This window comes from Pezoporus flaviventris, unplaced genomic scaffold (assembly GCF_033815535.1).
Source record: "Pezoporus flaviventris isolate CSIRO_AGI_PZ_B2104156 unplaced genomic scaffold, CSIRO_AGI_Pfla_v1 ptg000135l, whole genome shotgun sequence".
NCBI lineage: Eukaryota > Metazoa > Chordata > Aves > Psittaciformes > Psittacidae > Pezoporus > Pezoporus flaviventris.
Window position 1 is genome coordinate 121098 of NW_026892683.1, and position 16831 is coordinate 137928.

General features: G+C 58.7%; 1 protein-coding gene across 1 annotated transcript in view; it reads left to right on the forward strand.

The window, feature by feature from the left end:
* LOC133282709 (HAUS augmin-like complex subunit 5) overlaps positions 1 to 13601 on the forward strand; it is an 84516-nt gene extending 70915 nt beyond the window's left edge. Inside the window, exons 4-15 of the mRNA XM_061478897.1 lie at positions 10237 to 10357; positions 10451 to 10589; positions 10674 to 10713; positions 10823 to 10884; positions 10988 to 11027; positions 11134 to 11189; positions 11438 to 11513; positions 11604 to 11749; positions 12634 to 12778; positions 13176 to 13256; positions 13339 to 13442; positions 13520 to 13601. Of these exons, the coding sequence (XP_061334881.1) occupies positions 10237 to 10357; positions 10451 to 10589; positions 10674 to 10713; positions 10823 to 10884; positions 10988 to 11027; positions 11134 to 11189; positions 11438 to 11513; positions 11604 to 11749; positions 12634 to 12778; positions 13176 to 13256; positions 13339 to 13442; positions 13520 to 13595 (1086 nt within the window). The 3' untranslated portion in view covers positions 13596 to 13601. The remainder of the gene's footprint in view (positions 1 to 10236; positions 10358 to 10450; positions 10590 to 10673; positions 10714 to 10822; positions 10885 to 10987; positions 11028 to 11133; positions 11190 to 11437; positions 11514 to 11603; positions 11750 to 12633; positions 12779 to 13175; positions 13257 to 13338; positions 13443 to 13519) is intronic.
* The last annotated feature ends 3230 nt before the right edge of the window (positions 13602 to 16831 follow it).

Genomic DNA, 16831 nt, shown 5'->3' on the forward strand with positions numbered 1-16831 from the left:
GGCAAGGCCAGACCAACCAGGCCTGCCCAGTTCATATACAACCAGGCCAGGCCAGGGAAGGCCAGGCAAGGCAATGCAATACAAAGGAAGGCAAAGAAAGGCTTGGCCAGACAAGGCAAGGTATGGCCAGGAGAAGCAATGCCAGGCAAGGCAAGGCAAGTCCAGGCAAGGCCTGGCCAGGCAAGGTAAGGCTAGGGAAGGCAAGGCAAAGCAAGGCAAGGCTAGACAAGGCAACACAAGGTAAAGCAAGTCCAGGACAGGCAATGGAAGGCCTGGTAAGGCCAGGCTGGGCCAGGTCATACAAAATCAGGGCAATGCAAGGCCAGGCAAGGCAAGGCAGTACAAGGCAAGTACAAACCAGGCCAGACCAGGCCAGGCAAGCCCAAGAAAAGCAAGGCAAAGCAAAGCAAGGCAAGGCAAGGCCAGTCCAGGACAGGCAAGGCAAGGCCAGGTAAAGCCAGACAAGGCAAGACAAGGCAAGGCAAGGCAAGGGCAGGTAAAGCAAGGCAAAAAAAAAAAAAACAGGAAAGGCAAGGCAAGACAAGTCAATGCAAGGCAAGGCAAGGCCAGGCCAGGCCAGGCTATGAAGGCATGGCCCGGCCAGGCCAGGCAAGGCAAGGGAAGGCCAGGCACGGCAAGGTAAGTCTAGGCAAGGCAAGGCCAGTCCAGGACTGGCCAGTCCATGCAAGGCCAGGTAAAGGCCATGTAAGGCAAGGTAAGGCAAGGCAAGGCCCATACAGTAGTTGCAATTCAGGACAGGTAAGGCCATGTAAGGCAAGCCCAGGACAGGTAAAGCCAAGTAAGGCAAGGCCTGGCCAGCCAAGGCCAGGCAAGGGCAAACAAGCTCAGGCTAATCAAGGCCAGCCAGGGCAAGGCCAGGCCAGGCTAGGCCAGGCAAGGCAATTGAAAGCCAGGCAAGGCTAGGCAAGGCAAGGCAAGGCCAGGCAATACAAGGCAATTTAAAACAAGGCAAGGGAAGGCCAACAGAGGCAATGCCAGGTCAGGCAAGGCAAGGGCAGACCAGGCCAGGCCTGACAAGGCAAGCAAGACAAGGCAAGGCAAGGCAAGGCCAGGCAAAGGAAGGCAAGGGCAGTCCAGGACAGGCAATGCAAGGCCAGGTAAGGCCTGGTACGGCAAAGCAAGGACAGGCAAGGCAAGGCCAGCCAAGGCAAGGCAAGGCAAGGCCCGGCTGGCAAGGAAAGGAAAGGCAAGGCAAGGCACGGCTGGCAAGGAAAGGAAAGGCAAGGCACGTCTAGCAAGGGAAGGCAAGGCAAGGCAAGGAGACCACAGGACAGGCGATGCTAGGCCAGGTAAGGCCAGGCAAGGGAATGCAAGGCACGGCCAGGCCAGGCCAGGCCAGGCAAGGCAAGGCCAGATTAGGGCAGGTAAGTCAAGGCAAGGAAAGGCCAGGCAAGGCAAGGCAAGACAAGGCAAGGCAAGGCAAGGGAAGGCAAGGCCAGGCCAGGCAAGGCAAGGGCAGGCAAGGCAAGTCAGTGCAAGGCAAAGCAAGGGAATGCAAGGAAAGGCAAGTGAAGGTAAGGTCAGGCCAAGCTATGCAAGGGAAGTCCAGATCAGGCCAGGCAAGGCAAGGCCAGTACAAGACTGCCCAGTCCATGCAGGGCAAGGTAAGGCCAGGTAAGGCCAGGTCAGGCAAGGCCAAGGAAGGCAAGCAAGGCAAGGCAAGGGAAGACAAGGCAAGGCTAGGCAAGGCAAGGGAAGGCTAGGCAAGGCAAGGCCAGTCCAGGACTGGCCAGTCCATGCAAGGCCAGGTAAAGACCATGTAAGGCAAGGTAAGGCAAGGCAAGGCAAGGCAAGGCCCATACAGTAGTAGCAGTGCAGGACAGGTAAGGGCAGGTAAGGCAAGGCCAGGACAGGTAAGGCCAGGCAAGGGCAGGTAAGGTCAGCCCAATCAAGGCCAGCCAGGGCAAGGCTAGGCCCGGCTAGGCCATGCAAGGCAAGGCTAGGCAAGGAAAGGCAAGGCCAGGCCATGCCAGTCTTGGTCAGGCTATACCAGGCATGGCCCGGCAAGGCATGGCCAGGCAAGGCCAAGCAGGTCAAGGCCAGGCCAGGCCAGGCTAGGCAAGTCCAGACCAGGAGAGGCCAGGCCTTGCCAATCAAGGCAATGCAAGGACAGGAAAGGACAGGGAAGGCAAGGCCAGGCCAGGCCAGGCCAGGCAAGGCTAGGCAAGGCAACGCCAAGCCAGGCCAGGCCAGTCAAAGCAATTCAAAGCAAGGCAAGGCTAGGCAAGGCAAGGGAGTGCAAGGCATAGCAAGTCCAGGACAGGCAATGGAAGGCCAGCTAAGGCTAGGCAAGACTAGGCAAGCAAGGCAATACAAGGCAAGGCAAGTTAAAACAAGGCGAGGCAAGGCCAGGCCAGGCCAGGCAAGACACGGCAAGGCGAAGAAAAGCAAGGCAAGGCAAGGCAAGGCCAGGCAAAGGAAGGCAAGGCAAGGCGAGGGCAGTCCAGGACAGGCAATGCAAGGCCAGGTAAGGCCTGGTAAGGCAAAGCAAGGCAAGGCAAGGCAAGGCAAGAACAGGACAGGGAATGAAAGGCCAGGTAATGCAATGCCAGGCAAGGCAAGGCTAGGCAATTCAAGGAAAGGGAAGGCCAGGCAAGGCCAGGCAAGGCAAGGCCATGATGTCAAGGCCAGGTCAGGCAAGGGAAGGCAAGGCAAGGCCATGCAAGGCAAGGTAAGGCTAGGCAAGGCAAGGCAAGTCAAGTCAATGCAAGGCAATGCAAGGCTAGTCAAGGCAAGGCAAGGCAAGGTAATACAAGGCAAGTCCAGGACAGTCAATGCAATGCCAGGTAAGGCCAGGCAAGGCCAGACCAACCAGGCCTGCCCAGTTCATATAAAACCAGGCCAGGCCAGGCCAGGCCAGGCAAGGCAAGGCAATGCCAGACAAGGCAAGGGAAGGCTAGGGAAGGACAGGCCAGGCAACCAAGGCAAGGCGAGGCAAGGCTAGAGAAAGCAAGGCTGTTAGCGGCGAGGAGAAGCAAGACACGCCAACCCAATATGGGTGATAAGCAAGCTTCTACTTTAGTCGTGGCGCACATCGCTTATATCCGTGTGGTGCTAGCCACGCCTACTAGTCACAACAGTATTGGTTAGTTCTACATGGTTTCCTTTACATTCTCCTCCCACGTCTGGTTTCCGGTTACCTGTGAGGCCTACACTTTCCTTTGCTCGCACAAGGCCTCTAAGGATGCATGGCCTTGCTCTTGGAGCCATTCTGCAACACCTGACCTGGCCTTCCCTGGCCTTACCTAGCCTTACCTGGCCTTCCCTGGCCTTACCTAGCCTTACCTGGCCTTGCATGGACTGGCAAGTCCTGGACTGGTCTTGCCTTGCCTAGCCTTACCTTGCCTTGTCTGGTTTTTTCTTCTCTTTCTTCTACATTGCCTAGCCTGCCCTTTCCTTCCCTTACTTTGCCTGGCCTGGCCTGGCCTGGCCTTGCATTGCCTGGTGTGGCCTGGCAGCGCCTGGCTTGCCTGGCCTTTCATTTTCTTGCCTTGCTTTTTCTGGCCTTGCCTTGCCTTGCCCTGCCCTGCCCTGCCTTGCCTTGCCTTGCCTTGCCTTCCTTGCCTTGCCTTGCCCTGCCCTGCCCTGCCTTGCCTTGCCTTGCCTTGCCTTCCTTGCCTTGCCTTGCCCTGCCCTGCCCTGCCTTGCCTTGCCTTGCCTTGCCTTGCCCTGCCTTACCTGGCCTTACCTGGCCCTTCCCTGGCCTTGCATGGACTGGCCAGTCCTGGACTGGCCTTGCCTTGCTTGGCCTTGCCTTTCCTGGCCTGGTCTGGTCTTCCCTTGCATGGCTTGGCCTGGCCTGACCTGGCCTTGCCTTGTCTTGTCTTCCCTTGCCTTGCCTGGCCTGGCCTGGCCTGGCCTGGCCTTGCTTTGCCTTACCTGGCCTAACCTGGCCTTGGGTTGCCTGCCCTTGACTGGCCGTGCTTTGCATTGCTTTACCCTGCCTTACCTGGCCTAGCATTGCCTGTCCTGGAGTGGCCTTGCCTTGCCTTGCCTCGCCTTGGCTGGCATGGCATGGCCTGGCCTGGCCTTGCCTTCCCTGTGATTTTCTGGCCTTGCATTGCCTTTATTAGCCTGGCCTGGCCTGGCCTTTCCCTGACCTGCTTGGCCTTGCCTGGCCTTTCCTTACCTGGCCTTACCTGGCCTTACATGGCCTGTCTAGACCTGGACTAGCCTTGCCTTGCCTAGCCTTACCTTGCCTTAACTGGCCTTTCCTTTCCTTGCCTGACCTGGCCTAGCCTTCCCTTCATGGGCCTTGCCTTCCCTTGCCTTGTCTTGCCTTGCCTCTCCTGGCCTGGTCTCGACTGTCTTGCCTGGCCTTGCCTTGCCTTGCCTTGCCTTGCCTTGCCTTGCTGTCCTGGTTTAAACCCAGCCAGACAGCTTGTTCACTCACTTCCCCCCAGGGGACTTGAGGATATCACGGAAGCACACAATGGTTTGGACTGGGAGGGACCTTAAAGCTCCTCCAGCTCCAACCCCTGCCACTGCCAGAGACAACTTCCACTAGAGCAGCTTGCTCCAAGCTCCATTCAACCTGGTCTTGAACACTGCCAGCCATGGGGCAGCCACAGCTTCTCTGGGCACCGTGTGCCACTGTCCCACCACCCTCACAGGGAACAACTTCTAAGATCTCATCTCAATCTCCCCTCTCTGTCACGTTAAATTCGTTCCCCCTTCTCCCATCCCCACAGGCCCTTGTTTTCCCCACAAGAAATGAGGGCAGATCCCAGGATCATCCCTCGGCAGCTGCAGCGCTCCGCTGCCGGCTCAGCCAGCCCAACTCACACACCGAGTCCAAAGCAGCCACTCTGGGGAAGTCTCTTGAGGTGTTCTGGCAACTCCTACAGCACCCCAAGATCGCCATCGCCACCCACCTCCTTCCACGCTCCTCTGTCCACAGGCGGCACCGGCTCCGAGACACCAAGACGGGAACCACCAGAGGAGCTGCTCTTGCCTCCTCCACCGGTAGCCTGTGTTCCGTGCTGCAGCTGTTGTTTCCCGGTGCCTCCTCTGAAGAGTTCCATGGGGTTCTGTGACCTCACACACCTGAACACGGGGAGTTCCAGAATCAGCCACCCCTGTGGTCTCCATGTCCCCAAGGTCATTGTGATGCAGGAGCTCTGACTGGGTCCATGGGGTGCTCTGGAGGTGCTGCAGGCATTCTCTGGGATTCTCTAGGGGTATCCCCAGGATGCCCTGGGAGTGCACAGAGACACAGGGCCGTGGAGCAAGCTGCTCTAGTGGAAGGTGTCCCTGCCCGTGCCTTTGGGGGCTGGAGCTGGCTGAGCTTTAAGGTCCCTTCCAGCCCACTCTGGGATTCCATGATTCTCTGCTGTGCCAATGTCGGTCCCTCTCCACTCCTCGTAGGTGGCCGTGACGCCCTGTTCCATGGCCCACGTTGAGCTGTGACCCCTCGCATGCTCCACCTCCGGACCAAAGGCACTGAGAAAGAGCAGCCCGTGAGGGACCTCCCCGAGCCGGCTGGGCAGAGGCTGGTCCCCCTGCAGCGACTCCCGGAGCACCCCTGGGTGCCCAGAGGTCATGGGCACGATGCTGCCGCCATCCCAAAGCCCCAGTGATCTGTGGGGTGGTCTCTGGTGGCTGTAGCCCCTGTTTGAGGCCTCCATTTGTCCCCTGCAGAGCTTGGGTGCATTCCCATGAACCTCCAAATCCTCCTAAACCTCCAGTTCCCTTCCGAACCCCAAATCCCTTCCATTTACTGCCATGGGCCAACAGGGGCACTAAAGACTCAGGGTACTCTGGGTCAAATGTAACCCCTAGCTTTGGGACACTGGCTGTTCCCCAAATCCCTGCACCACCCCAGGGAGCTTTGGGGATCTCCCCCAATGCCGAAATCCCCTCTGAACCCCCAAATTCTTCCCCTCAACACATCTCCATGCTGGGGGAATGTTGCTCACTCAAAAGCGACTGAGGGGGCCCTGGGACCCAGGTACATGGGGATCTCCCAATATAATGTGCCCCCTACAGCACATTTTGGGGATCCCCCCCTGAACCTCAAAATGTTCCTTGAACCCTCAAATCCCTCTGAACACCCAAATTCCTCCCGCTTCTGTCAACGGGGCTCCCTAGGGCATCCAATGTGATTCGGCTGCCCTGGGATTGATGGACACCCCCAGTCTCGGTAGACAGGGAGTCCCCCAAATAAATGAGCCACCCCAAAGAGTTTTGTGGACCAGCCTGAATCCCCAAATCCCCCCAAACCCAAAGCCCACAGCGCCAAAGCCGCCCCGGCTCAGCACAGTGGCACAGACTTGCTAAAAAAGGGGTGTTCCGAAAAGTGGTGTTCCCCCAACACCTGCCCTGGGGATCCATCAAGATGCTCTGGAACCCCGAACACACTGGGGGGACCCCAACATTGCTTTCGGTTCAGTAGTGAATTAGGTGGGCCTAAGGGGGTGGATCCCCAAAAGGGTCACCCCAATAAAGGGGCAAACCAAAACCACACTGCACCCCAAAGGGCCCTGGAGGCACCCAAAGCAATCGTGGTGCCCCTAAATCCTAGCGTAACCCCAAATCTCCCTGAAGCAGCACAAAAGCAGGCAGGACCCCCAAGTGGGGGCCTGGGGCAGCACAATGTCACCCACACCCTTCCATCACCCCGGGCCCCCCCAGATGAACCCAGGGACCCAAAAACCTGGAGGAGCCCCACTAAACACCCGCCCCCAACTGAGGGTACCCCAGAAAAGCTGCTCCCCCCCTCCAATGCCACCCAGCCCCAAATTGCTCCTCGTTGCCCCCAAACCACACCCCATGGGGCACCCCAGCTCCCCCATCCCTGGTATCAGGGAGTTGGGGGGGCCAGCCCCAGAGTGGGGGTTGCCTAATTTGGGATATCCCACCAAAAGACCAGGGAGGTGTGGTGGGGGATGGAGGGTAGGAAGCTCTGCAGAGGGATCTGGGCAGGCTGGATCCACGGGCTGTGGCCAATGTGTTGAGGGTCAAGAAGGCAAAGTGCAGGGTCCTGCACTTGGGCCACAACAACCCCCTGCAATGCTCCAGGTTTGGGGAAGAGGGGCTGAAAACTGCTCATGGGAAAGGAGCTGGGGGTGCTGATTGATGGAGCTGAACATGAGCAGCTTGTGCCCAGGCAGCCAGGAAGCCACCAGCATCCTGGCCTGGATCAGCACCAGTGCGGCAGCAGGGCCAGGGCAGTGGTTGTGCCCCTGCACTGAGCACTGCTGAGGCCGCACCTCGAATCCTGGGTTCACCTCTGGGCCCCTCACTACAAGAGAGACATTGAGGTGCTGGAGGGGGGCCAGAGAAGGGCAGTGGAGCTGGTGCAGGGCCTGGAGCACAAATGTGATAGGGAAGGGCTGAGGAACCTGGGGGGGACCTGATCACTGCCTACAACTGCCTGAGAGGAGGATGGAGCCAGGAGGGGCTGGGCTCTGCTCCCAAGGAACAAGGGATGGGACAAGAGGAAATGGCCTCAAGCTGCACCAGGGCAGGTTTAGATGGAGCTGAGGAAGAATTTCTCCGGGAAGCTAGGGACCAGGTTAGGAAAGCTGAGACCCAGTTAGAATTCAGATAGGCTCGGGATGTTAAGGATAACAGGAAGGGATTCTTCAGGTATGTAGCAAATAAAAAACAGACTAGGGACAACATAGCCGCCTTCCGGAAGCTCTCGGGAGAACTGGCTACACGGGATTTGGAGAAGGCTGAGGTTCTGAATGACTTCTTTGCCTTGCTCTTCACTGGCAAAGGCTCTGACCACACCACCCAAGTCTTGGAAGGCAGATGCAGGGACTGTGAGAATGAAGACCTTGGGCCCACTGTAGGAGAGGAGCTGGCTCGAGACCATCTTAAAAACCTGAACATGCACAAGTCCATGGGGCCTAATGAAATCCATGCACGAGTCCTGAAGGAGCGGGCGAATGAAGTTGCTAAGCCACTGGTCTTCATATTTGAAAAAACATGGAAGTCAGGTGAAGTTCCCGATGACTGGAAAAAGGGAAATATAACCCCCATTTTCAAGAAGGGGAAAATGGATGACCTGGGGAATGACAGAGCAGTCAGTCTCACCTCTGTGCCTGGCAAAAGCTTGGAGCAGATTCTCCTGGAAGGCATGCTAAGGCACATGAAAATCAACAAGGTGCTTGGTGACAGCCAGCAGGGCTTCACTGAGGGGAAATCCTGCCTGACCAATTTGGTGGCCTTCTATGATGGGGCTACAGAACTGATGGACAGGGGTAGAGCAGTTGATGGCATCTACCTGGACTTGTGCAAAGCGTTCGACACTGTCCCACACAACATCCTTGTCTCTAAATTGGAGAGACATCAATTTGATGGACGGACCACTGGGTGGATAAAGAACTGGCTGGATGGCTGCACACAAAGAGTTGTGGTCAATGGCTCAATGTCCGGCTGGAGACCAGTAACGAGTGGCGTCCCTCAGGGATCGGTGTTGGGACCGGTCTTGTTCAACAGCCTGCGGCCGTTACAGGGGGCGGAGTCAGCTGAGGGGAGTTGAGGGGGTTACTCTCCCACCCTGCACTCTGATTGGCTCCGCTGTGCAGTGGGCGGAGCCAGGCGCTGATTGGCTGCCGTGGAAGTGGGCAGGGCGACAAGAACAGAGCGCGCGTTGGCTGGGGGGGGAAAGGAGGGAGATGGGGGGCGATGGGACCCCTATGGACCCCTATAGAACCCTATGGGGCAGGGGCAGGTTCACACCCACTGCTGGCTCCATGGCTTTATATGGGGGCAATGGCTGTAATGGGGCAATGGGAGCAATTTGGGGTCACGGGGGGTAATGGGGGTAAAGGGGGGGTCTCGGGGTCTCGAGCTCTGCCCACTGCATCCTGGTACTGGAGCTGCTGCTGCTTCCCCCTCCAAGGGACTCGTAAAGAGATCCCCCCCTCCATGGTCAGACCCTGCAGGGACCCAAAGAGACCCCATAGAGAGACCCATAGACACCATATAGACCCACAGCCCACAGAGACTCATAGAGGCCCATAGACACCGCAGAGAGCCAGAAAGCGACCCAAAGTGAACCATAGAGACCCCCACAGAGACCCCATAGAGACCCCATAGAGAGCCATAGACTACAGGGACTACAACCCTTATCATGCAACGCGGCACCCATAGAGTCCCTTTACGGTGGCGTCCAGCCGGGACTACTACTCCCATCATGCAGCGCGGCACCCATAGAGCCCCATTATGGCGGCGCCCAGTTATGACTACAACTCCCATCATACCCCGCGGCTCCCATAGAACACCATTATACAGCCGCCAGGTGGTAGTACGACTCCCATCATGCCGCGCGGCAACCAGAGAGCACCAGGAGGGCGGTGCCCAGCCTGGACTACAACTCCCATGATGCAGTGCGACACTCCTACAGCACCACTAAGGCGGTGCCCGGCTTGGACTACAACTCCCATCGTGCCGCGCGGCGCTCCCAGCGCGCCAATTTCGGCCATGATACATCATGGGCCACGTGCGGCACCCGGGGTGAGGGGGGCACCCCAACATCTGGGGGGGAGGAACTGCAACATCTGGAGGGACACCAAACCTCGGATCAGTCCCTAAAATACCCGGGGGGGGGGGGGTTGTTCCTATAGGAATGTGAAGAAGATCAAAGGGAACCTGCTGTGGTATCCGCTGCACCGCAAAAAGGGGGGGGGACCCCGAAAATGCCCCCTCTGGGGACCCCCAAGCTCATTGGGGAGCCTCCAAAATCCCTCAGGACCCCCCCAAACCCCTTTTGCCTGTTAGGATCCCCCCCCAAAATTGCATTGGGATCCCATGACCCCCCCCAACACCCCCCAATTCCCCCCTGTGGCCCCCCCCCCAACCCCTTTTATTCTCCTAAATCCATGCACAGGAGCCCCTAATTTCTTTAGGACCCCTCCAAATCCCATTGGGATCCCCAGGAACCCCCAATTCCTTCCCATGATCCCCCCCCCAACCTCTCCTTAACACCCCCCCCCCCCCGTTTCTTCCTTAACTCGGGGCTCAGGTACTGGCACCTCGAGGAGATTCAGGTTTGGGGGGGGAGGGTTTGGGGGGGTCTGTATGGGGTTTTGGGGGGTCCCAGAGGGATAGGGGGGGGGGTGGGGGGTTTGGGGGAGGCAAATATGGGGGGGGCAAGATTTGGGCCAGGGGTGGGCCAATTTGAGGGGTGGTGGAGGGAGAAAAAATGGTGCTTAAGGATGGGGGTGGTGGTGTCCTCAGGTGACCTTTGGTGTCTCTCCCCAGCGAGGGGCGGGGTCAAGCACGCCTTATATGGAAGTGCGCGAGGCCTTGGAGCAGGTGAGGGCGGAGCTTAAAGTGATGGGCGGGGCCGTGGGCGAGGCCGGAGCAGCGGTGCTGAAGCTGGGTGAGTTCATTGGGGGGGCGGTGGGGTGGGGGGTAAAGGGGCGGGGCTACCGGTCACCTGACCTGAGGCTCTGCCCCCTTTGTTCCCTTATAGAAGAGGCACTGGGGGCGGAGCTTCACCGCCAGGGGGCGGAGCGTCGCCGAGGGGCGGAGCTTCGGGCCCTGGGGGCGGAGGCAGCGCAGGAGGGGTGGAGGCTGCGGAGGGAGGGGGCCCAGATAAGCTCCGCCCACCGGTGAGCGAGGAGGGGGCGGGGCTTCCCCATGGGTATCCCAATGGGAGCGGGGGGCAGCATTCCCATGATGCTCTGCGCTTGCAGGGAGCCGGGGCCAAAGGTGGGACTAACGTCGAAATTGGCGGTAAGAAGGGGCGGGGCTTATTGGGAAGAAGGAGGGGCTTATGGACGGGGCAGGGGTCTGAGCGTGGCCACGTCCCCATTGCCCCGCCCCCTCCCCTTCCCTCCCCCAGGCCGTGTGCAAGCTGCGGGAGGAGGCCCTGGAGGAGCTGCTGGGGCTCCGCCCCTTGTCGAGGTAAGCCCCGCCCCCTTCGGGGCAAGCCCCGCCCATTGCTGCCATAAACCCCTCCCTGTCCATCACCCCCCCAACCCCCCTGCCCTTCCCATTGCCCCCCCAGGCCGCAGGACCTCACCTTGCTCTGGCTGCAGGAGGCCAAGGTGGGTGCCCAAGGGGGGAGGGTGGGGGGGGAGGTGACTGATCCTAACGGTCATGTGACCCCCCCCCCCCCATGTGACCTGACACCCCCTTCACCCCCCCCACCAGGCACTGCTGAACCAACACAGCCCAGAGGAGGTGCTGGAGGCCCTGCAGACACTGCGGTGAGGGGAGGGGCTTAGGAGAAGGGAGGGGCTTAGGAGGGGTGGGGCTTTGGGAGGGGGTGGAGCTTAGGGAAGGGGCAGAGCCAGTGGGCAGCTGGGGGTGCGGCTTAAAGGGGGCAGGACTTCCCTTATAAGGTTCTGAGGGTGTGGCCCCAGGGCACTAGGGAAGGGGTGGGGCTACCGGTTGGTGAAGCCAACAGAGGGGCGGGGATTGCATCCTCCCCCCCTCCCCCCTTGTTCCATTGCAGGAAGGGGTACCCCAAAATCAGCCCTGACCTTGACCCTGACCCTGATGCTCAGCCCCCTATGAAGACCCTCATCCAGGTAAATGGGGGGACTTGAGGGGCACATTTGGGGGTGCTTTAGGGCTCAGAGCTCCCCACTGATGTGGGGTCCCCCTTTTGCACCCCCCAGGACTGCTGGGAGGATGTGGGGGGACTCTGGGACCTCATCCACTCCTCGGCCTCCCGCCTGTCCCCCCTGAGGCTCCGGCTCCTCCAGCTGCAGGAGGAGATCCAGCAGCGCCTGGAGGGGGACCCCAAAGCCCAGCAGGCTGCCAGGTAAAACCCTGCACCCCAAAACACCTCCCTGAACCTCAAAACCACATGTGCACCCCAAAACACTCCCCCTGCATCTCAAAACACCCCGCTGCACCCTAAAACCATCCCCCTGCACCCCAAAACACAGCCCCTGCATCCCAAAACAACCCCTCCACATTCCAAAACCATCCCCTCTGCACCCCAAAACACCTCCCTGCACCCAAAAACCACATGGTGCACCCCAAAACACTCCCCTGCATCGCAAAACCCCCCTGCACCCCAAAACCATCCCTGCTGCACCCCAAAACACACCCCCTGCATACCAAAACAAACCCCTACACACCGAAACTATTCTCCCTGCACTCCAAAACAATCCCCTGCATCACAAAACTCCCCCCTGTACACCGAAACCACCCTCCTGTACCCCAAAACACACCTGCACCCCAAATGTACCCTCCCTGCACCCCAAAACAACCCCCGTGAAGCCCAAAACGGCCCCTCTCTGCATACCAAAACACCCCCTCTGCACCCCAAAACCCTCTCAAGGACCCTCCCAAATGCATCCTGCAGCCCAGTTTCACCCCCTGCACCACAAAACTGCCCCTGGGCCCTCCCCCGTGACCTTTTCCTCCCCACTCCTGAACCTCAAAACCCTTTAGGGGCCCCCTCTATACTTTAAACGCCCCTGGGTTTCCTTCTGAAGTGGGTGCTGAGCTCATAGGGGTCCTTAAAGCCCCCCCAGATTCTCCCTAAACCCAGTGCTGAGACCCTTTGGGGTGCCCTCAACCCCTCCATGTTCCCTGCAGCCCTTTTAGGGTGTCCCCCCCCCAAAAAAGTGTTCTGGAACCCTTTGGGTCCCCCAAGCTCCCCTCAGCGTTTGGCTTTGGGGTCCCGTTGCCCCCCAGGTTGATGCTGGAGGCCGTGGGGCTCTCAGTGGCTCGGGAGGCCCTGATCCAGCAGGTCCAGGATCTACGGGGCAGCCCCATGGACTCCCCAGAAGCTGCCCTGGGGCCACTGAGGAGGCAGCTACAGGAGGGGAAGCAGCGGCTGGTGGGTGCCAACGGGGGAATATGGGGATTTGAGGGGGGTCCTGATGGGCTTGGGGGGGGGGTCTGGGAAGTGGAATTTGATGGTTATGGGGAGGGGTTGGGGTCCCTAAAGGGTCCCAGCGCTGCTTTTTGTGAGGGTTCGGGATATTTGGGGGTCCTGGAGGGGGATTTTGGGTCTATAAGGGATGATATGGAGGAGTCTGGGGCTTTAGGGGGGATTTTGGGGGTTCAGCAGTGCTGGGAGGGGTATCTGGGGCTTATGGATGGGTTTGGGGTGAAGGGAGAGGTTTTGGGGAGAAATATGGGGCGATATTTAAGGTGTTTGGGGGGTATTTGGGTCCCTCCCATGGCTTTGGGGTCCCTCATTTCCTTGTGTCCCCCCCCTCCATCCCTTCCAGTCCCGCCGCTGGATCCAGCTCCGGGCTCTGGCCGCATCCAATGGGAAGCTCCGGGCGCAGCTGCGCCTCCTGCAGGCCCAGGTGAGCAAAGAGGGGGAGGAAAGTGGGGCGGAGCTTAATGTGAGTGGGCGAGGCCTCAGAGCTTTGGCCACGCCCCTTTCAGGCCCGAGGAGCTGTGCGGCTCCCCCCAGGGCTGCAGGGGGAAGGGCAGCGGCTGCAGGAAGCGCTGAGCATGCTGGGAAAGGAGAGGGTGCCCCTCCCCCCGAGGTGAGTGAATTGGGGGGGGGAAGGTTTGTGGGGGAGGGGGGGGAAGGGCTGTGCTGACCCCTCCATTCTCCCTTTAGCCCCGCCCACAGCCCACTGCAGCCAATCAGACGCGCCCTAGGAATGGCAGAGAGTGAGGTGGGGGAGGGGCCATAAAGGGGGAGGAAAATGGGGGGAGGGGCCATAAAGGGGGAGGGGAATTTGAAGGAGGGGCCATAGAGGGGGCAGGGGTCATAAATGGGGGAGGGCCATAAACGGGGAGGGGCAATGAAAGGAGGGGCCATAAAGGGGGGAGGGGCAATGGGGCCGTTGCTCAGGGGTGTTTGTGCCTCAGCCCCCACAAGGGGCGCTGTTGTGGCATCAGAGCTGCAGGGGAGCTGGAACAGCTGCAGGGGGCGTGGTCAGCGGAAGGGGAGTGGTCAGCTGAAGGGGCGGACCCCTGAAGCCCCGCCCACCCCGCGGTGAGTGAAGGAGATGGGGGGGTGAGCGTGTGGCCTGCGCTGACCCCGCCCCTTTGCAGCCTGGTCCCAGGCCACCCATGCTCTGAACTTGCACCGCCCCCTCCCCTTAGCCCCGCCCACCAGCGACGAGGAAGGGTGTGACCAGAGCAAGCCCCACCCCTGAGCCTCGGTTTCATCAGATGCTCCTATTGGATGGGGTGCAGGAGGCGGGGCTTGGAGGAGTGCGGGGCCACAAGGCTGAGGTCCTGGAAGCGGAATAGAGTAGGTCCTATAGAAATAAAGCAGTAAATAAAGCAGGTCCTGTGTTAATTATATGTAAATGAGGTTGCACCCATGTTAATGAGATGCAAAGCATGTCTCCTGTTAATAAACTCGTCCTGCCTACAATAACAGCATGTCAACAAAGCAGAGCCTCCAATAACAATGCACAGATAATGTGTGGCCTACAGTAAAACATAAATAAAGCAGGTCCTACAGTAACGAAAGTGTTAAACAAAGCAGGTCCTGACATAATAAATTCCCTAATCAAGCAGGACCTACAATAACAGCCTGGGAATAAAGTAGGACCTACAGGAATATGTAAATTAGACAGGCTCTATATTAATAACAGGTACATAAAAGTAGATCCTACATTAAGAACTTGTAAATAAGTTACTTAGTAAAGCGGGTCCTGACATAACAACCACCCCCGATACAGTAGGTCCTACAGTAATGAAACTGTAAATACAACATATGAATAAAGTAAGCCCTACATTAATAACTCCCTCAACAAATTGGGTCTTACAATAATACCTCCCCGATAAAGTAGGACCTACAATAAGGGCCCATAAATGAAGTAGGTCCTGCCCCAATACCCTGTCAATAGAGCAGATCCGACAGCAACTGTACATAAAATAGGTCCTACATTAATAAGTGAGTAAATACAGGAGGTCCTGGCACAGCACCATGTAAATACAGGAGGTCCTACAGTAAGAACGTGCAAATACGAGTGGCTCCATGTTAATGACATGTAAATAAAGCAGGTCCTCCACTAAAAGGACACAAATTAAGTAGGCCCTCCATTAATAACATGTAAATAAGGAAGTGTCTGTGTTAGTAACATTTAAATAAGGTCAACCCTACATGAACTGCGTGTGAGTAAAGCAGGTCCTAGGCTAATTGCATGTAAATAAGGGGGGGGGTAACGGTGGGATGAGAAATGGAGAGGGATGGAGGGAGAGGGGGAGAAATGGCAGGAATGTGGGGAATGGGGGTGGGAAAAAGGGGGAGGGGGAATGGGGGGGCATAAGGGGGGGAGGGGAAGAGGGGACAAATGGGGGGGCAGGGGCAAGGAAAAGCCCCATATTCAGCCCCATGGGGGGCAGCCGGGACGGGGTTAAATGGGGACACGAGTTGGGGAGCTCAGAGCTCATTGGCTGTTGCCTGGGCAAGGGTCGCCAGATCGAGGCTGGAGGGGGGGGGGCAAGGTTGCCTGGCAACGCGCAGCACGGTGGAAGCTCACTGGCCGTCGCCTGGCAACATGCAGGAAGCGGTACGCGGAGACCCCGTTGCCTAGCAACCAACCCGGAAGTGCGGCGAGCATCACCGAACGGGGGGTAGGGGGGAGAAGAGGCCTCGATTTCCTGTGAAATCTTTATTTATTGGTTAATTTTCCTTTTTATACAGTCTTAAGGTGACGCCTCCTGCCTTCCCTCCCCTCCCCACCCCCCCGGGCTATTTACATCGGTGTCAATAAGGCTTCGGATCGACCCCCCCATCCCCCCTTTATCCTCCCCTCTCCCATCCCGGGTATAAAGAGGGGGGAGATCCCCACCCCTGACACCCCCGGGTGGGGGATGGGAGGTTGTGTTCATTGGGGACCCTCCCCCCCATCGTTTTGGAAGCTGAGGGCACCCAGAGGTGCTCCAGGAGTGGCTGCGGGGGGACCAGCCTCTGCCCAGCCGGCTCGGGGAGGTCCCTCACGGGCTGCTCTTCCTCAGTGCCTTTGGTCCGGAGGTGGAGCATGCGAGGGGTCACAGCTCAACGTGGGCCATGGAACAGGGCGTCACGGCCACCTACGAGGAGTGGAGAGGGACCGACATTGGCACAGCAGAGAATCATGGAATCCCAGAGTGGGCTGGAAGGGACCTTAAAGCTCAGCCAGCTCCAACCCCCAAAGGCACGGGCAGGGAGACCTTCCACTAGAGCAGCTTGCTCCACGGCCCTGTGTCTCTGTGCACTCCCAGGGCATCCTGGGGATACCCCTAGAGAATCCCAGAGAATGCCTGCAGCACCTCCAGAGCTCCCCATGGACCCAGTCAGAGCTCCTGCGTCACAATGACCTTGGGGACATGGAGACCACAGGGGTGGCTGATTCTGGAACTCCCCGTGTTCAGGTGTGTGAGGCCGCAGAATCCCATGGAACCCTCCAGCAGAGGCACCGGGAGACGAGAGCTGCCCCACGGAACACAAGCTACCGGTGGAGGAGGCAAGAGCAGCTTCTCTGGTGGTTCCCGTCTTGGTGTCTCGGAGCCGGTGCCGCCTGTGGACACAGGAGCGTGGAAGGAGGTGGGTGGCGATGGCGATCTTGGGGTGCTGTAGGAGTTGCCAGAACACCTCAAGAGACTTCCCCAGAGTGGCTGCTTTGGACTCGGTGTGTGAGTTGGGCTGGCTGAGCCGGCAGCGGAGCGCTGCGGCTGCCGAGGGATGATCCTGGGATCTGCCCTCATTTCTTGTGGGGAGAGCAAGGGCCTGTGGGGATGGGAGAAGGGGGAACGATTTTAACGTGACAGAGAGGGGAGATTGAGATGAGATCTTAGAAGTTGTTCCCTGTGAGGGTGGTGGAACAGTGGCACAGGGTGCCCAGAGAAGCTGTGGCTGCCCCATGGCTGGCAGTGTTCAAGACCAGGTTGAATGGAGCTTGGAGCAAGCTGCTCTAGTGGAAGTTGTCTC